The 20,694-nt window shown below is 43.9% G+C and overlaps 1 protein-coding gene across 3 annotated transcripts; it reads left to right on the plus strand.

Annotated features, from left to right (window-relative positions):
- Positions 1-19: 19 nt before the first annotated feature.
- On the plus strand, positions 20-20,119 carry LOC132959377 (importin-13-like). 3 transcript variants are annotated; one of them, XM_061032334.1, is made up of 23 exons: positions 20-93; positions 498-578; positions 1,829-1,954; positions 2,047-2,403; positions 2,681-2,934; positions 6,295-6,435; positions 6,540-6,681; positions 6,859-7,025; positions 7,130-7,247; positions 7,427-7,574; positions 7,655-7,836; positions 8,057-8,083; positions 8,305-8,439; positions 9,128-9,280; positions 9,800-9,880; positions 9,973-10,110; positions 10,563-10,659; positions 12,533-12,585; positions 15,428-15,494; positions 15,601-15,659; positions 15,741-15,830; positions 18,207-18,388; positions 18,472-20,119. In XM_061032334.1, exons 2-23 carry the CDS (start codon positions 516-518, stop codon positions 18,566-18,568), a joined length of 2,877 nt encoding a protein of 958 aa, XP_060888317.1. In that variant the 5' UTR covers positions 20-93; positions 498-515; the 3' UTR covers positions 18,569-20,119. The 3 variants fall into 3 exon arrangements, 2 of the variants coding, with proteins under 2 accessions (XP_060888317.1, XP_060888308.1); XM_061032325.1 differs by having other exon boundaries at positions 36-403; XR_009666983.1 differs by lacking the exons at positions 12,533-12,585; positions 18,207-18,388; positions 18,472-20,119 and having other exon boundaries at positions 36-578; positions 15,741-15,820.
- Positions 20,120-20,694: the final 575 nt, after the last annotated feature.

Here is a 20,694-nt window from a genome sequence, read left to right on the forward strand (position 1 = left end):
AATGTTTTTTTCCCCATAGAGCGTGAACGCAGCATCAGCTCGGTGACGGGTCTCCGAGCATCGTCAGACCGTCAGACCGCCGCCGACTGAAAGGTTGGAAATGTCGATGCTCTAACCCACATCCTGATTAAACGCAGGCCCGCTATCAGTTAGTAATATTTTAACTCCGTGTACACGATGTTTTAATGAATATTTCCGCCTCGTTTGGCTACAGTCGGTGCTAGAACAGCCTTACATGTTCTGCATCGTTAGCTCGTTAGCTGTTAGCATTGAGGCGCTAGCTGTTGCTACAGTGTTTTCTAATAGCAGGTTAGCGTCCGTTAGCCAATGTTAGCCTCCCGGTTAGCTTGTCGTGTCATGGTTATATCTGTGATGCTTGGTGGCTAACGAACACCGTGCTCCGGTAAAATAACATTATTTTGTAAAACCGTGTCGTGTTTATCGTTACCGGGGGGTTTACCGGAGGCTGAACGTGCTGCTCTCTAATCATTTGACAGCTCCGTGTCCGCGGAGACATGGACACACCGGGGAGGACCACACCGGCCGCCCTGGACTTCACCGTTGAAAACGTAGAAAAGGTGTGTATGTGTGTGTTTGTTTGGGTTTGTGTGTGTGATCACAGCAGCTATTACAGTGAAGGTAGCTCTACATGTTGTGTTTCTATTTGGAGGTGATGTCAGTGTGTGTGCAGACATACATGAAGCTCAAATGTCCGACGTCTTTGAATGAGTCCTGAGTGATGATGTTAGCTCTGAAGATGCTGCGTGTGTGTTTGAGTTGCAGGTTGATGAACTCCCTGTTGGGTGCCTCAGTCTCTGAGGATGGGAGATTGGGTGGGGTGCTGGTAGTATTTTTTATTTCACAATTCCTTTGTCGATGCAAACACATGTTTCCATGCCACTGAAGCCCCTATGTACATATAAATAATAATATGCACAGAATGTAAATATAAATGGACAGCATCCCTCAGCCTCCTCCCATTAGACAAGATGAAGTCAAAATATCTCCATGATGATGCTGACATGTTTGTGCTGTAAGTATTAGCTGGAAGAGCTGCGATATTGACAGAACAGAAACACAGCTCCCCCTGCTAACTGGCTGTGGTGTAGGTTGTAAGCTCCGCCTCTTCCATGTAAACAGATGGGACATGAGTCAAACTCAAAAATCTAAATGTGCGTGCGTGATAAGACTGACTCAGCCTGCCCGTTCAGAGTGTGATATTTACGTCCCTCTTTCACTCTGAATGTCATGGAGATGACAGATGGGGGGCGAAGTGACCAACGTTACACCGTAAATATATCAATATGGATGTATAAAGACATGATGAGGTAGGTGCTTCTTGAGGGCAGTGTTGTGAAATCACACTCAGGAAAAAGGCTTTAGTGTGTTGATGGGGATGATGGTCCCTTGTACTGCCTGTGTTGTGTGGGTGTGCGTCACACAAACAGCTCTTTGTTCAATCTGATAAATAAAAGCAGCACGTTGCCAGTATGTTATATTAATGTATGTATGTTGTACATCTCTGCTCCACATTATTGCTGACTACCTAACTTAAACTAATAGTTTGAAGGAAACATTAGCTCCTTGCTTACAAAGTACAGAAGGAGGATTGTTGATCAGCGGATTCAGATGGAGCAGAGGCATCATGACACAACACACTGATATAAGCTCTGACAGTACAGGTTTGGATGATACTGTGTGAGTTTGTGTATAGTGCTGGTCTATATTCCCGGAACTCCTCCTCTGACTTCTCTTCCTGCTCTAACTCCTTCTCCTTCTTTAACTCCTCTTCCTTTTCTAACTTCCTCCTCCTCTTCCTCTTCTGCAGGCTCTCCATCAGCTCTACTATGATCCAAACATAGAAAATAAGAACCTGGCCCAGAAGTGGCTAATGCAGGCTCAGGTCTCTCCTCAGGCATGGCAGTTCTGCTGGGCCCTCCTGAGCCCAGAGAAGGTACACACACACACACACACGCGCGGACACAATCACAAACACATGGGAACACACACACTCTCACACACAATCTCTCATTCTTCACCCCCCAGGTTCCAGAGATCCAGTACTTCGGGGCGAGCGCTCTATATACAAAGATCTCTCGTTATTGGTCGGACATCCCGTCAGATCAGTACGAGTCTCTGAAGACTCAGCTTTTCTCTCAGATCGCCTGCTTCTCCTCTGGCTCCAAGATGGTTCTGACCCGCCTCTGTGTGGCACTCGCCTCTTTGGCGCTCAACACTATGCCAGAGGCGTGGCCAGGCGCCGTGGCAGAGATGGTGCGAGTGTTCCAGGAAGAGGGGGGAGGGGTGGATGGACGGGCTCGCTGCCTCGCTCTCCTGGAGCTGCTCACTGTCCTGCCAGAGGAGTTCCAGACCAGCAGATTGCCGCAGTACAGGAAGGGACAGGTACGTCTGACCCCGTCCCCAGTACAGGAAGGGACAAGTATGTCTGACCCTGCCCTAGGTAGAAGAAGGGACAGGTAGGTCTAACCCCGCCCCCTGTACATGAACGGACAGGTACGCTGACAGGCTTTAGCGTAGCTCCTACCTGTTAACCAGTTAACAAAACGACAACTCTAGGGCGCAGTGTATCTTACTGGCGCCATCATGGTGATGTCAGAATGAGTAAACTCATTAATCAAATGTATGGTGCACACATTGACTTAATTATTGCTCTCTGCAGGTTCGGGGGGCTCTGGGCAGAGAGTGGGGATCGGTGTGTCCATTGCTGCAGCAGCTGTTGAGGAGGACGGACAGCCCTGGGGCAGTGAAGGCTCGCGTGCTGCGCTGCCTGTCGTCCTGGGTGCTGCTGGATGTCCCCCTGAACGAGAGCGAGGACCTTGTTCACGACTGCTTCAGCGCACTGCCCGACCCCGAGCTGTTCGACACTGCCGTGGAGGCCATTGTGAACGCTGTGTCTCAGCCCGACTCCCAGAGGTCAGTGCAGATGTGTGTATGTACCAGTGTGAGGACCAATATGATCAATATGTGGTGCATGTCTTCACTGGTTTCACTTGTTTATATGGAGAGTGAAGGTGGAGATGAAACTGAACATCGGGGGGGTGAAGGGGCGAAGGGGCATCAGGAGGATGTAACATGGGTATGATAACAGCGAGGGGGTAGCAGCGTTTGTCGGTTGGCTGCTGTTGCTATGGTAACAGAGCAGGGGAGAGATGTCATCATGTCCTGGTGGATTCAGAATGGCAGGCCCCCATTACACCCCCCCATATAGAGGGGGGGAGGGGAGGGAGTAAACCTCTGCTCCCAGTCACACACTGATGTCATGTGGGTAGGGGGAGGAGGAGCAGATCCTCCATAACTACAGCCTCCATCTTTAAACATCTGCAGAAACTGCTGCTTCACCTTCACTTCAACTCTCTGTCTGTCTGTCTCTCTCTCTCTCTCTCTCTCTCTGTCTGTCTCTCTCTCTCTCTCTCTCTGTCTGTCTGTCTGTCTGTCTGTCTGTCTCTCTCGCTCTCTGTCTGTCTCTCTCTCTCTGTCTGTCTCTCTCTCTTGCTTACCTCTTTGAGGCGATGCTATTGGTTCATTTTCATCTTGTTGCCAGGCAACCTATTTCCCCAGTCTCCCTGTATTGCAGTAATAACCGGTGAGGGGGTTAAAGAGGGAGACAGAGTGTGTTTAATATCAGGAGAGAGGGGGAGTGTCCACACACATCCACCCAAAGAACTTATATCAAACAATCAGAAATAAAATCTTGAGCTGAGTATAACGGAGACTTCTGATTGGTCAGAGAAGCAGCTCTTTCAGGTGTCTGATCTGAAACTTGTACAGGTGTAAGTCTCTGTGAGGTCCAGGAACCCATGGGGAGCTCATACTTATTTCAAGTAGTGGTCAGTATTTGTTAAAGAGGGACTGGATTCATTTTCTGATAACATTAATATGACCAATGGAAGGATGGTTACCTGCTGATTTATTACTCAAAATCATCCCGTTAATTCAGTGGATATTTGTACCAATCATTGAGAAGTTTATGATGGCACATGAAAATGAATAGTAATGTTGAATTATATAAACCAAAACAAGTCAGACACATTTTTTTCCCTTAATTACTGCAACAAATAGGGAGTTGCAGATACTGATAATTGACGATATTTTCCATCCCTCAAAAATATGTTACAAAAAAGTTAAAGACTTATGATGTACTAGCTCGCTCCGGTTAATAGTATATAAGATGTGGTAATGATATTAATAAAAACAACTAAAAACAGGTCTTATTCATTAACCTAAAGTTGAGTCATTCGAGTAAAATGACTTGAGATCAAAACTATTACGACAGCATTTCAAACTAGCCTTGGCAGGCTGTATCTTGAGTCCAAAGTATTAAAAGGTTGTTTTTGAAACCATCTCTCTCGACTGCTTGAACTGGCAACATATCCTTTGCAACATAATTGGTGACAGCGTTTGTTGTTTCTTGCCATCTATTGCCCTTTTTGCTGAATGACTGCCAAAGTTTGTTGATTGTTAGCTGCTCCGTTGTGATCGTCTTACTGTCGAAGCTTTTCATATTCTTCGTATTCTGTGCATTAGAGGTAGGAATCACCAGAGTCCCCACGATTCGATATTATCGCGATGCTCGAGACATTGCGATACAAAATATTGCGATTAAGCTTTTTAACTGCATATTATGCCGACTACACTAAACGAAATCAAGAACTGTTTTGTCAAATTAGAAAAAAATCTCAGTCTATTCATCTCACGTCAGTCTTTTTATTTCTACACAAGGGGAGTCAAGCCCACAGACAGACCAACACTGATCAAAGTAAAACCCTGTAAACCGTGCATGCACCTCACAATGTGAACTGTTGGTATTTCAGTCTAATCCAACTTGAACATGAATTCTTAACAATGCAACTTGTTCAAAATGAATTGTGCAACCCGTTCAGCAGTTAAAAATTAAAAACGCATATCTAAAATATCATAGTAAAAATATCGATACTTGGCCGCCATGACACAATATAATATCACCACACAAAATATTGCGATACTGTGCTGTATCGATTTTTTTCCCTCACCTCTACTGTGCAGTGGTTAATTTGCAGATGATGAAACAAGTTATTTGTCTGACTCTGCATGTGTTCTTTTCGCGCATGCTCAGAAGTCTGTCCTTTCACACCATGTTGCACATTGTAAAAACAACAGTTAAGATATATATTAGCTTAAACAATGCATATCACACACTCCAAATCCCCCATGTATCTCAATCATGAATAAATACCATCAGATTTATCGATCCTTACAGATCCACGGATGTGTATGTGTGCGTTATTACTGTCTCCTAGAGATGCTTTTATTTTGAAGCAGCCGTATCAGTAAATTGGGGTTTTTGAGCTTTAGCAACGTAACATAACTCAGAGGTCTGAAAATAAAAACTTCAAACCACAGATTTAGTTAGAAGCTTCAACGTAGCCTGCTAAGAGTTGAACACACAAGGACTTAGTCATAGTGGCTCATTTTTAATCAATACATTGATCATTTTGCCCCTCAGGTTTAGTTGCAGCTAAATTAGTCCTTGTGGAAACAGTGCTCTGGAGACTAGCCAGCCTCAAAATAATAAAGTAAAATCACTGAAATACTGTTTAACCTTTTTATGAGAGACACAAACAACGTGTCAATATTTTCTTTAGTAGCTGAAACATTTCCCTTCATAAAATAGCCTTTTATTTAAACATTATAAGCCTTGACTATTGAATTGTACGTCATCACACAATGCTGTTGGATTAAAAAAAGGGCTGATATTTAAAATAAAAAATAAAAAAAAAGTGGGGGTAAAAAATATTCTCTAGTCTCTGTTTATGCTTTTTAATCCTATGGACAAATGAAGAAAATGTTATCTGGTTTGGATCTTGTGTATTGTAGATAAAATACACTACTTGTTGGTTTTAGAGATGTTTTATATATCATAATACAAGTTTTTGTCTTGGGCTACAAGACTATCAACCTCTGTAGCACGAATGCTATGGGCAAAAAAAGTTAACGTGTGTGTGTGTGTGTGTGTGTGTGTGTGTGTGTGTGTGTGTGTGTGTGTGTGTGTGTGTGTGTGTGTGTGTGTGTGTGTGTGTGTGTGTGTGTGTGTGTGTGTGTGTGTGTGTGTGTGTGTGTGTGTGTGTGTGTGTGTGTGTGTGTGTGTGTGTGTGTGTGTGTGTGTGTGTGTGTGTGTGTGTGTGTGTGTGTGTGTGTGTGTGTGTGTGTGTGTGTGTGTGTGTGTGTGTGTGTGTGTGTGTGTGTGTGTGTGTGTGTGTGTGTGTGTGTGTGTGTGTGTGTGTGTGTGTGTCTCAGATATGTGAACACCTTGCTGAAGCTGGTTCCTCAGGTTCTGGCCCTGCAGGATCAGCTCAGAGAGGCGGTCCAGAGCGGAGACATGGAGACCTGCCACGGGATCTGTCGCATAGCTGTCACGCTGGGAGAGAACCACTCCAGGTATGTGTGTACACTGATTGTCTGCTCCTCGTCCATGCCTCACACTCATGAATGATGTTATTGATTGTTTACCTGTCCCCCTTCATACCTGTGTGCGTGTGCAGAACTCTGCTGGAGCAGGTGGATCACTGGCAGAGCTTCCTGGCTTTAGTCAACATGATCATGTTCTGTACAGGGATCCCCGGTCACTACCCTGTCAACGAGACCACCAGCTCACTCACACTTACCTTCTGGTACACACTACAGGTAATCTCTAATCTGTAGCTACAAATCAAAAACAATCATCTATAATCAGTCTGAAATCAAATTCAGTTTAACCTGTCACACATCAACACGTTCATATTTGATGAAGATTATGGTTATAATAAAGACGATGATGACCATAATGCTGATGATGCTCCTACTCTCCTTCCTACCCCTCAGGATGAGATCATGTCCTTTGAGTCGGACAAACAGGTGATCTATCTGCAGGTGTACAGGCCTGTCTATTTCCAGCTGGTGGACGTTTTGCTGCATAAAGCTCAGTTCCCCTCAGACATAGAGTATGAGTCCTGGTCTTGTGACGAGAAGGAGCAGTTCAGGATCTACAGGTGAGAGAGTGTGCATGTGTGTGCGTGTGTGTCATGTTTAAATATATGCAGTTATAGAGCAGATTTTTTGTGCATGATAAACATGTGTGTGTGTGTGTTTTCAGGGTAGACATCTCGGACACACTAATGTACGTGTATGAGATGTTGGGGGCGGAGCTTCTGAGTAACCTGTACGAAAAACTGGGCAGATTGCTGACCAATGAGCAGCCATCGTCCTGGCAGGTAAATCTGTCCCCTGAGCATCTCTCAGTTTGAACACTGAGGGTGTCATTTATTAAGAATGGATTACAATTATGAATGAAATGTTATGGAACAGTAAGATATATGATTAAATAAAACATTTATTTTATTTTAATTTTAATGATTAATTTAACCCACATGTGTTTTTGACTCTCTGACAGCACACTGAAGCGTTGCTGTACGGCTTCCAGTCCATCGCAGAAACCATCGATGTAAATTATTCTGACGTGATCCCCGGTCTGATCGGACTCATCCCCAGAATCACCATCAACAACGTGCAGCTCGCCGACACCGTCATGTTCACCATTGGTGAGAAAAGTTAAAGTGATGAATTAAAAATGAAAACTGATTAATCTAAAGTTAAAACTGATGAATCCCCACCACCTTAGGTGCTCTGGCGGAGTGGTTGGCCGATCACCCGGTGATGCTCAGCAGTGTGTTGCCTCTGGTGCTGCAGGCTTTAGGGAATCCGGATCTTTCTGTTTCTTCCGTTTCTACACTGAAGAAGATTTGTCGGGAGTGTAAATATGACCTCCCTCCATTCGCCTCCAACATAGTGGCCGTCTCACAGGTGTGTGAACACAGGTGTACCTGTTTATTGCCCTGTTGATACTAACATCGTGCTTCACTTGGACAGCCAATGAAAATCTGCTTAAACTTTTGTTTTTTTTACATCTGACACATATTCCTGTTGTCCAGAAATAACAGTCACTGGTTTATTTGAGTTATTTTTAGAAAATCTGTGTATTTTTAGTTTTTCTGAAAGACGTCTGATTCTGGTTCCTTTGCAGGAGGTTCTCATCAAGCAGATCCACAAGGTCAGAGTTTGTCTTTACATCCTGTCTGACTCTCTCATGATGATGAGTGTGTGTTGTTGTTGTGTGTGTGTGTGTGTGTGTGTGTGTGTGTGTGTGTGTGTGTGTGTGTGTGTGTGTGTGTGTGTGTGTGTGTGTGTGTGTGTGTGTGTGTGTGTGTGTGTGTGTGTGTGTGTGTGTGTGTGTGTGTACTGTGTTAACAAAGCATTCTTCTCATCTTGCAGACCAGTCAGTGTATGTGGTTGATGCAGGCACTCGGCTTCCTGCTCTCTGCTCTGCCTGTGGAGGAAATCTTAAGAAACCTGCACTCGCTCATCACGCCGTACATCCAGCAGCTGGAGAAACTGGCTGACGAGACGGTACACACACATACACACACACACACACACACACACACTAACAGACATAAAAACACACTCAACAACACACACACATTAACACGATTGGATTCTGGCCAATAGGAGCAGGCTGTGAGTCTGTGTGGTGTCACTGCAGAGGAACATTTCTCTGCAGGACCAGATTGGATCTGACACACACACACACACACACACACACACACTGTAACAGTAGGTCATTCAGTTTGTTTTGAGGTGCTGGAGAGTCTGATGATTAAAATAAACATAATTAAGTTTTCTTTTGTCTACTGATCTCTTTAGCGTCTGTAAAATAACCACACACATAGAAACACACACACTCCGTCCTCTCCTGTTTGACTCTGGAATGTTTTAGCATTACGTCAGACAATCAGATCAGGTTCTGTCTGCAGTGGACAAACGGTGCCCCCTGGTGGAAATGGCTTGCATGTGACATGACATACATTATAATTTGCTTTGTTAATTCTCAAAAAAAAAACACAAATGAAAGTGATTGATTAGAGTGTTATTGATCATGTTTCTGTGAGCAGCACGTGGAGAGCTACCCACTCGTCTGTTTTTTCGTGTTTATCATGTAGAAAATCTGAGCGTTGATCAGTTATTACGCAATGACTAAACGAGATTGATTTACGCTGACGTTTGGTTATTTATTTGTTTATTTGTCAATTTTCAGCCAAATCCGTCCAATAAGTTAGCAATCATCCACATCCTGGGTCTGCTGTCCAACCTCTTCACCACACTCGACATCAGCAAGCAGGATGACGAATCAGCTGACGGATCAGCCCCACCTATTAAGACATCTCCCCCTCCACCTGGGCCAAACCCGGTTAGTTTCCTCTCACACCACACAGAGACGTTCTCCCTCCCATCATCATCTACAGTGTGTTTATATTTCATGTATGGACTTGTAAATATAGTGTTTAATGACTGTGTGAACTTCTAGAATTACATTTGTGTATATTTATTTACTTTGTATGTAATGAGATCTGGGCTGCACAGTGGTGCAGTGGTTAAGACGGTTCCTTGATTGAATTCCTGTTGGAAATGAGCGTTTCTGTGTGGAGATGTTCTCCTGTGCAGCATGAGTTCTCTCTGGGTACCCTGGCTTTCTCCCATAGTCCAAAGACATGCTTGTTAGATTAATTGATGGCTATTCATTTCCTGTAGGTGTGAGTGGAGCTTGTCTGTCTTTACATGTCAGCCCTGTTCTGGTAACCAGTCCAGGGTGTAATCCCGCCTCTCGCCCAATGACAGCTGGGATTGGCTCCAGCCCCCATGCAAACACCGAACAGGATAAGCAGTACAGATAATGGATGGATGTTAATGAGGTCTTCTTTGTTTACAGGTGGTGGTTGTTTTACAGCAGGTGTTCGCTCTCATACAGAGCGTGCTCAGTAAGTGGCTCAACGATTCGCAGGTAGTGGAGGTGAGTCATCGACGTGAAATCACATCCTTTAACATGTCTTTTTAACCAACCACTCACGTGATGTCATGCTTTGCTGTCATGGTGTTTCTCAGGCGGTGTGTGCGATCTTTGAGAAGTCAGTGAAAACTCTTCTTCATGACTTCGCTCCGATGGTTTCTCAGCTCAGCGACATGTTGGGACAAATGTACAGCACCATCCCTCAAAGCTCTGCCCTCGACCTCACACGACAGGTACACACTCACACTCACACACAGACAGAGGTACACAGTGTCACACTCACGCAATCTCTCACACACACACACACACACACACACACACACATACACACATAACAAAGAATAAGGTCTTTTACATACTCTTGTAAAGTTGCTTGTGATAACATTTTTTATGACTTCATGCTATACAAATATAGATTGATTGACACACAGGTGCACCCGCAGAAAGAATGTTTTAGTGATACACACATAGTGTTTATTGTGATGCTTGGTCATGTGAGAATTTGTATTTAACACACCTGTGTATGCCCTGTGATTGTGCTGGGCAAACATGAGGAAGCTAAGGGCGAAACGCGTTGTTCGCTCACAATAAAATATAGTAAAGTTATTTTCTGTTTGCCACAGACCTTTGATTTATTTTTCAAAGTATTTTATGGTGTTAATGAGTCAAGTCTCTGCTATTTCAGATGGTGCACATCTTTGCGAGTGAGACGGATCACTTCCCCCCAATCAAGGCTCTGTTTGAGCTGGTTACCACGGTAACACTGTCCATCTTCCAGCAAGGTAGGGGGTTCAGTGGGGGAGGGGCTTAATGTTGTGATCATGTTTGGTTCTCAGAGTCCTGCGCAGGTGTTAAAACTGTGGAGTCAACAGTGAAACAGTGTTCACACTGTTATTATGATGGAAAGAAATATAGAGGTCAGAGGTCACTGAACGGTATACAAGAGGTCAGAGGTCAAGTTTATTTTTTCTTTATTAATTTATATTTATAATTTATATTTTTTCTTTTCTAGTCTAGTCAATGTATTAATTTTAATTTTTATCAGAGGGGTTTTAATTAATACATTTTTGAGAATGTTTTAAAATTTTATGTTAAAATGTGTATCATAAACGACTTTGATGTTATGAAGAATATATCAGAAGGTTTTGTGTGACACAAACTTGAATTAGATGTTATGATCCAGATCGACGGATCTGGGTCCTTGTAGCAGCGCTGTTGACCCCCCCCTCCCCTCCTTTTACCTCCCCCCTCCCCGCTTTGTCTGGTTCAGTAAAGGCTGCCTCTCCTCTCCTCTCGCCTTTAAACTCTTTGTTTTCTGAGCAGGTTCCTCTCAGTTTAGTCTCAGGGTCATTCAGGGTCTTATTTGCCCTCTGAACTCGCTCTGTATCCTCTCCGGGTGGGTACTGAGCAGGAATCTTGTTTGGATTGTGGGACCAGGAATGCTGGGCGCTCACTACAAACGTTTGTTTTCTGTTGGACTAACCTCCTACATAATTTAAAAACAAGCTCAAAATCCAGTAGTAGTCTGAGTCCAGCACCAGGATGGTCCAGATCCTGATCCTCATCCTGATACTGATTCTGGTCTTTCACTGTTATTCAAACTGAAGGGTTCACCTTTGAAGGGGGATCATAAAGATCAACTCTGATTGGACCCTCTGCAGGACTCCTCCCCTCTAAGGCAGGAAACAAGCTGGTTAAAGCTTGACTCCTGTGGTGCCTCCAGGAGTGGAGGTCCAGGGGGTTCATTCAGGTCGGGGGGTAGGGCTGTCACAATAACCACAAAAATGAATTATCGCGTTATTAACAAGCTAACCATGAAGCATGGAGGCAATGGTCACAACTGCACGTGAGGTCTCCTAGACCCCACCTCCATGTTAAGGCTGAAACAATGGCAACTGCAGTGGTACCTGAACCCAATGTAAATTTGCCCATTAGGAACATTTCGGCTTTCAGCCAGATGGAAAAAGGAAAACCAGCTAATTTGAATGATGCAATTTGTAAAATCTGCGCCAAAAAAATCGGGGGAAAAAAGGAGACGCATCCAATTTGAGGTCTCACCTCCCAAATAGTAATAGGGAATGTTTTTGTCACTCATTGATCCTCGACCAAATATTCTTGCTGGCGGGCCAGTTGCAGACCCCTGAGGGTCCCTGAATCACAGCTGTGGGAATTCCTACCCTGTGACAGCCCTACCTGGGGGTTCTTCCAGGTCCAAGGTGGTCATTCAGATCCAGCGGGTTAGTCCAGGTTTAGTTTCAGGTTCAGGGTCAGGTTCAAGTCCGGTCCAGGTCCCTCCTCCTTCAAAGGGTCACAGTAACAGAGGTGCCTCCTGGGTTCCCACTCTGTCCAAACCTCTTTAGTTTGTTTCTTTTGTTCTTTTTCTCTCGTTACTTCTTTCTTTGTTTCTTCCAGACGGACTCATGTCTTTGTCTTCTGCCTGTTTTCTTTTGGTTGGTCTGTTCTTCAAAGACTCTGCCAAAGCTTCACATGCCCCGCCCCCTCCCCTTCGTTCCTTACTCACGTGTGAATTATTTCAATGAAATACTTTTGAGTTCTCTTTTGTTTCCACATGACTGTTGAATCTATTCAGTTGCTGTTTGTATATTATTCTTCTTCTCTTATGATTTGTTAAGTTTCATCTTTATTATATTTTAGGACCCAGGGATCATCCTGATATTGTTGATTCATTTATGCAACTCCAAGCTCAGGTGTGTTTTTGTTTCTTATTTCATTCACTTTGGGTTTCTCTCTCTTTCTTCCTCTTTCTCTGTCCTATTCTCCCTCTTCTTCCTCCTGTTCTGATTACTGACAGGCAAGGCGGTGGAATGAAACATGAGGAGAGTGTTTGAAGCCGTCCAGTCAAACACTTTAATTCTAACAGTCACCTCACCACAAAGAGCCTTTAATTAAATAATAATGCTGAGTCGCTTGTCAGAGTTTAATAAGTATAAGTAATTCTTAAAATTTTCATTTTTCCCAATCAGTAGGTTAACATGAAGTTTGAAAAAGCTGATTTATTGTGTCAGTGTAACTAAAACTGGACTTTAAAAATCCATGTAAACATGTTAGTCAGACTGAAATTGCACTAAGTTGTTGTTTTTTCAAAGGAGGACTTATACGACTAGATGTGGTTGGAGGTCAAATTACTCTCACATGTAAACACCTCCAAAAGATTACTGGCCTAGGTGTTCTGAGCGTGCTACACAGTTCCTGCGCCGCGCTTTGACCGGAAATAAAACAGCATACATTTGTAGAAGGAGTCATGCTGTTGTCTGTCTTCAGATATCACCATAAGCTAGAGGAATAGCGTACTTCCCATTTGTACCAAGAGTTAAGTTTAGAGTACATACAAATTGTACAGAGCTGTGAAGTTTTCCGTCTTTTCACTGTTGGACACAACCAGTTTGACACTTGTTAACTTGTTCTGTAGAGAAGTCGGACATACTTTGGTCAACTAATTGATTCTTCCCTGGTGCCAGGTAAAAGTCAAGATTTAAATAAAAGTAAATCACCATGAGAGTTGAGCAAGAGTGACAGAGAGTGAGGATGAAAACAGCTCAACCAGCCAACTGAGGAAGAGAAGGAGGAAGAATTAAATTAATTAAAAAACTAATTCTGAAGAAATGACTGTACTTTTGCATCAAATCGGTTCATTTTCTTAATTGGAAAAATAAATTCTTGTCTGTTATTCTCCAAATCAGTAGTAAAGTTCCTGGCCCAGTGGTCACAGTGGGCTTAATCAAGAGGCAAGCTTTTCAGGCAAGCAATGGGAATTTCAATAATAGAATTTTGGCTGGACCATATGAAGTAGTGTGTTATAAAGCAGTCAGGAAGTGGAGGAATCTTTGGGTTTGGCCAGCACCTCTGGAGTTCCTCAATGTGTATTGCACAAGGTTGGAGCTGTTCAGGCTGATGATGGAGGAAAGCATTTAAAAAAAAAGAACCATAGAAAGCAGCTTCTTCAAAGGGAAACATCTACAACCAGCTGTGATATGATAAATTGAATGGTGGCTTATTGTGGATTTATCAGCCTTGCTGACACAACCTGTCACTGTGATTTCTATTGATCTCCTTGCTAGAAACAAATACAGTAAACAAACAGAAACAGAGCGTCCTCATGAGTGGGTTACCACCTGATGGTTAATTAGCAAATCAAGGCCTCCACCCATCAAAGGTCTTTAATAGCAGTTCTTAACCATCAGTGATAGCAGGTAAGAGAGATGGTTTGCAGTCAATAAGGTAGGACAGCCTCAGTAATGTTGTTGTCAGCCTGCAGTTACCCTGTAGTTCACTCTGCTGTTAGCATGCAGCAACAATTATTGCAACATCATCCGTCAGCGCTTCCCCCAGGTGTTAAAAGGCACAATGGACATCTACCATGGTTGTCCTTTTGGGTATAGGAGGACCACTCAGGAGTTACAAGCAGAGCAAAGTATGTTTCAGGTTGAGCCTCTGTCCTTAACCTGTGCCTAGTACCTTAACTAAGAGGGCTAGCAATGGAGCCGTAGATCCTGAAACACTTAGCAAAAAGTCCAATTAAAGTAGCCCAGACTGTTTGTCAGTGTTCAAGAGAAACACTGAAAAAAGAGTCAGCTATTCAAACTGAGAGTTCTGGTTGTAACTAAGATTCTACGTGTTTTGGATTACCAGTAAAGTGAGACAAAATATAATTTTATTCAATCCTGTGAGCCAAATGATGATTTTGGAAGTGATGAAGGCTGCTCAGAGAGCTGTGGTTATTTTGTCCACTGTTAGAGGTTCTTATATTTCTACAGCTCTTTCTCCACATCAGGAGAAACAGCAGCAGCATCGTGATGACACATTTCAATCGCTGTGATTCTCTCCATGAGATGATGATGCGACGTTGTGGTCTCAGGTGACTGATTAGTCCTCTGAAGTCATCCCAGCCCAGAGCCAATCAGAGCCCAAATGAATTAATATTCAACTAATATTAATCAGCGGAGACAAATTGGCTGATGGCTCTTCTGTTTGATCTTTTTGTCTTCATTCTTCTTCCTTTGTTTTCTATCTTTGGATAGATCTGACCTCCATCTCTCTCCCTCTCTCCTCCATCCTCAATGAGTTCATTATTATAAGATTCTTTGTATTTCTCTTTATCTGCACATGTTATTATTACACATTTCTGTTGCATATTCAATCCAGTCCAGAAACAAGGAAAAGTAATGTTTCTAAAAGAAAACCATTGTTACCTTCAGTTGGACTTGAGTTTGATTTTTAATATTTGTTCATTAGACTTGCTGAGCCGATCATCGGAGGGTCTCTGTTTTACTTTGATATAAACTGGCAGGCCGATCAGTCCTCAGAGCTTTACTGCTGTCAGATCCAACTACCAGGCCGAGCCAGTACTGTTACTGCAGTATTGTTGATGCAGTACCTGCTAGTGCAATATCTGTTAATGCAGTATTTGTTAATGCAGTAATATATAATGCACTATTGTCTGTTACTGCAGTATTTGAAGGATGTTATGCAGCAGTGACTGGTTCAAATCCTCAGAAACATTCTGGGTTTAATGTCTCTCTCTGCTCGCAGGCCCTCAAACGCAAACCAGATCTGTTTCTATCTGAGAGTCTGGACGTGAAAGCAGTTTTTCACTGTGGTGAGTGACACACACACACACACACACACACACACACACACACACACACAATGTGTACAGAGAACAGATTGCAAATGTTTCTCATTGATCTTTCTGGCCTTTTCAGGAATTCTGTCACTCAAGTTTCCTGAAGCTCCGACTGTTAAGTCAACGTGCCTGTTCTTTGTGAGTGTGCTCACACACATCAACACACACCTGTCCTAAGTTCGTCATTGAAAAATGCTGACTGTCTGCTTGTCTTTTCAGACTGAGTTGTTGCCTCACTGCTCAGATGTTCCCCCTTTGGCTCGAGTGGTGCAGGAAGATGGGAAGCTGCTGATTACAGCTGTGCTGGAGGTGAGAAACCGTGGCACACCAACTCTTCTTGTCTAGTTTAATTGAGTCCCTCATGATTAATGTTTCTTTGTTACTACGGTATAATCAAGTAGCTGATGGAAAAGGTTCCGGTGCTAGGTCGCTGTGGCAGTAGGGTAAGGGCGCGGTCACACTGGCAATCCGTACCATGCCCAAGTACGCTTCAACCCTAAAGTCCAGTTCGTTTGATCAGTGTGACCGCTCCATGCCGTGCTCAGGCACATTACACTTCCTTGGCTTTTGCACACTTCAGAGAGGTGTGATTCGGGAAGGTACCCTTCATGCACGAGCACAAGCATGCGGGTAAACAACGCTGACAGCCTTCATTATGGAGAAATCCAGAGTTGCATGGCTGTATCTGACTAAAATGACTCAATATAAGCCACAAAGTAGCTGTCGTGTTCTCTGTGTTGTTCTCCGATGTGCGGCTGCGGTCTCGGCCTCGCATCTGTTTCATTTTTTAATTTATTTATGGCTGTATCTGATTAAAATGACTCAAAATGACTTAAAATAGGCCGCAAAGTCAGTAAAGTAGCTGTCATGTTCTCTGTGTTGTTCTCCGATGTGCAGACACGGACTCGACTGCGCGTCCCTTTTTTTTCTCGAGTCCGCCTGTTTGTAAACTGAGCACGCTTCATAATAACATAAAGCATGCATGTGCTGTATTACGACATCATGTACAAGAGGTAATCGTGCTTAGGTACGGGTTGATCCTGGTGCAGTGTGACCGCGGGCCGTGCCAGCCAGTGGGGGAATGGGGCAGCAGGGGGCCAATCATGCTTGAGTACGGCACGGTACAGATTGCCAGTGTGACCCAGTCTAAGTCTACCCAGACATCCCTCTTCTTAACAACATTTTCCAGCTCCTCCTTGGGCATCCCAAGGTGTTCCCAGTCTAGATGAGATATATAAGCTCTCCCCAGGGTCTCCTCTCTTTTGGACATGCCCGGCAGACCTCCAAAGGGAGGGGCCCGGGAGGATCTTATTCAGAGGCCTGAACTTTCTCATCTGGCTTTCTTCTTTGAGGCTGAGCATAGACATCCTGCAGAGGAAACTCATTCAGCTGTTTGTATCTGTGATCTCAAAGCTTAGCAAACTCCCTTGCTCCCACAGAAGCCCTGCTAACGTAAAGAGCCGGTCTGCTGTCCCACTGCCGGGCAGAATCCACATTGTTCCTTCTGTTTCAGAGGTTTGACATGCCGCCGGAGTCTCCTGTTCTGCTCCCTGTATCTAACTTTCACAGGGAGGCTGAGTAGTGTAATACCCCAACAGTCGAAACACAACCTTTTTTTTTTTTTTTAAAGGGACCATCATCCTGGTCTGCCATTCCACAGGTACACGAGACACTGATGTCCAGATCCTTCAGCATCTCAGGGAGAATCTCATCCACACTAGGAGCTTTTTGTTTACCTCAGCATACAAGTATAAAAGTACAGATCTTTTAACCTGCCTACTTTCGGGGGACGTGTTGGTTGGCTTCAGGACTTCCTCAGTGTTCCTTCCACCACCAAATGATATCATCAGTCCAGGCCAGCAGTTTTCCACCCCTGCTGAAAACAGCCTAAGGCAATCCCTACCTTCCCCTCCTGAGTTGTCTAATTGCCAGAACTAGCTTGAGGCTGACTGAAAGTCCATATCCAACGCCTCCCTACTAGCAGCCGCTCCCACTATAGAGGGTCTGGAAGTCGTCCACTCGGACTGCATGTGCCAAACCTCCTAGAGTGCATGAGAAATTCCTCTAGAGATGGGAGTTGAAGACCAGACAGGGGCCTCTCTCTGATGTTCTGAGTTCACCCTCTCTACACATTTAGGTTCAACAGATCTGTCCGGCAGTCTCCTCTGTTTGTTATGGCCAATCCATAACCCGCCCAGAAGTCTAATAAGAAAGAACCACTGAGTTTAAGATAAGGCAGAGCGTTCCTCCTAATCACCTCCTCCATGTAATTCCATTACTGCCCACATGGAAATTGCAGGTTAAAGTGAAGCTTTACGTGACATGGCAACCTTTGTGCACATTGATTCTAGGAAGGAGGGGGAGACAGCTTTCTCCAATGTTTTGAATTTGGACTGCAGTACCCATTTTAAACGCTAGTTGTTGGGGTTACATATTGCTCCTTCAATGAAAAGCTAAACAAAGAGGCATTCATTAGGACACATAATATCCGGCAACCACAGCACATTTGGCTGAAAGTCGCCATTTAACATGTTTACTCTTCAAAGTCCTAGCCGGTGTAACTGGACCTTTTTTGTTTCTAGCTATTAAAATATTTTTATTTTCGTTTTAGCAGAGTACCTCAAGTTAAAGTTTCATTTTTATTTTAACAGAGTACCTGATGTTTATTGTTGCCATCCTCTGCAGGGCATTGGGGGCGGGGCTTCTCGGAGTCTGATGGATCAGTTTGCAGAGGTGTTGTTCTGTCTGAACAAACACTGTTTCTCGCTGCTCGCCATGTGGCTGAAGGAGGCTCTGCAGCCTGCAGGTTTCCCATCATCACGTGTCACTACAGAACAGAAGGAGCATTTCTCTCAGCAGATTCTCAGGTAACACAGCTCATCTTACTCTAATGAACCATACACACACAGTCCTACACATACTTACCTGTTCTCTCTTGCTCTGCCCTCAGAGAGCGTGTGAACAAGAGGAGGGTGAAAGACATTGTGAAGGAGTTCACACTGCTGTGCAGAGGACTCCACGGGACAGAGTACGCCGCAGAGTACTGACACACCTGAACCACAACTCAGACTGTTAGTGAAGATCACATGACCTGATTGTACTGAACACACCTGGAACCAACAGATACCCTCGTTTACCCGTTTCTTCCTCTCTCTCCTCTTCAAAGAGCAGCGCTCCCAGCATGCTGCCCCCTGAATCTGTCAGTGGTTCCTTGGCTGTTTCCTGGTGATAGCTTATGAAATGGTAGTGGTGTTGTACGTAGCTACTTGACATAATTTCAGAATTAAATAAGTATATAATTTTAATGTAAACACATATTGACAGATGGTGTGAAGAAAAGGACCAACATGAAAATGTCAAAACATGTCTGTGACCTTGTTCTTTATTATAAATGCCTTCAGAGTGAACAAAGACTCAGGGCCTGATTCAAATAAGGATTGCCAACTATTGCGCCCTCTAAATCTGTGCAAATGAGTCAAAAGACACTGTCTAATTCACAAAACGTGTGAAGGGTTAAATGATCCCCTAACTGTGCTGCAGAGTAAACTGTGTCTCATAAATGAGCCATTAGTTTCATTAAAGTTCCCCTGTCCTCCTAGCTCATCCTCTTAATGTGGACAACTGAGCTACGCAAGCATGAGAGTGCAGCTCCGTGCAGAGTAGAGGTGCAGATAGCTTCTTTCTACATTCGGACACAAAACGAGAGCAAAATGCACGGAGCACAGCCACTTTGTGTGTTTGTGTCTGAATATCATTAGAGCTATATGCTTTGTGAATTAGACCTTGAGGTGGAGCAGATAGAGGGAGAAAATGATGAACAATAGTTGGCGCTATGAGCTGCTGCGATCCACTCTTAGTGAATCAGGCCCTCTGTGTGTCCATGTGCGCTCCTCCAGCACTCACTCTGTGTTTATTGTGTGTGTGTGTGTGGGGGGGGGGTTCGGTGTCCTAAGTGACCCTTGGGGTGAGGGGTTCATGTGACTGAAGCATTTATAGCAGCTGAGTGTTTGAAGGAAAAATTATCTATAACCGTGCAAAAATATTAATCAAGATGTGCATATTAACAGTTATACACCTGTGTCTATTTGTGTGTGAGTGTGTGAGTGTGTGTGTGAGTGCGTGTGTGTGTGTGTGTGTGTGAGCGTGCGCGTGTGTGTGTGTGCGAGCGTGCGCGTGTGTGTGTCCACCTGTTCAGTGCACTTATAATGGACCTACAGTCACATCCAAAACTTCCCCCATTCACCTCATCACAGCAATCATTCATGTATTGATCCATGACTCATTGATGGGACTGATCAGGAGTTCAGTCACAGACTCTTTGATCTGTTATTACTCCCTCTTCTGTTTTAACATGAGACGATCAATGATCATCATCATCACCCTCACTCTGTGTCTCACTTTATCTCAGTCTAATCCTTCAGTCTGACCCGCGGTGCCTGCAGACATGTAGCATGTGTGTGTTAATGGGGGGGGTGTCCTGGAACAGTTTGAGTTCAAAGTATGTCACAAATTACACAAAGAGGGGAGGGGAGGAGGGTAACGATATGTACATTGTTCTTTTGTACCTCTGCTTTAATTTATTAAATATATCAAATATACTGACGCCTTTGTGTGAAGTTGATTTATTGGTCCATAAAAAAGTGCAAATTCTTCACATCCTACATCTCCTACACATCCTACGCCTATACATTCTACATATCTACCCATCCTACCTTTACAACTCCTACTTCTTCACATCTTAAATCTTCCACACAGAACATCCAAACATCCTAAATTTACACCTCTGTAGGGGCACTTGAAAGTTTGTGTCCATGAGAATAGAGTAGTGTTGATCTGAGTAGACGCAACAAAACACACAAAGAAGAAGAGTAATATACAGTAGCAACGTGACATGGCCGAGCCACAAGATGTGCATGCATCTTTCAAACGGTTGCATGGAGAACCTTCGTGTTCATTTTGGCATTTTCAACATGAAGCTTTCGGCACTAACAAAAACTAAGGCCATACTGTTCAAAACCCCCATTGCACAATATCTGGATTAATAACACACAAAACACTGTAAATTGATGTAGACATCGGCAGAGGCAAAGAAGATGAGAAGAGGGGGATAAAATGACAACACAAACAACCAAACAGAAAAGAATTCAACCATGTGCATAGAGAGAACAGGATT

Source organism: Labrus mixtus, chromosome 3, assembly GCF_963584025.1.
Source record: "Labrus mixtus chromosome 3, fLabMix1.1, whole genome shotgun sequence".
Taxonomy (NCBI): Eukaryota; Metazoa; Chordata; class Actinopteri; order Labriformes; family Labridae; genus Labrus; species Labrus mixtus.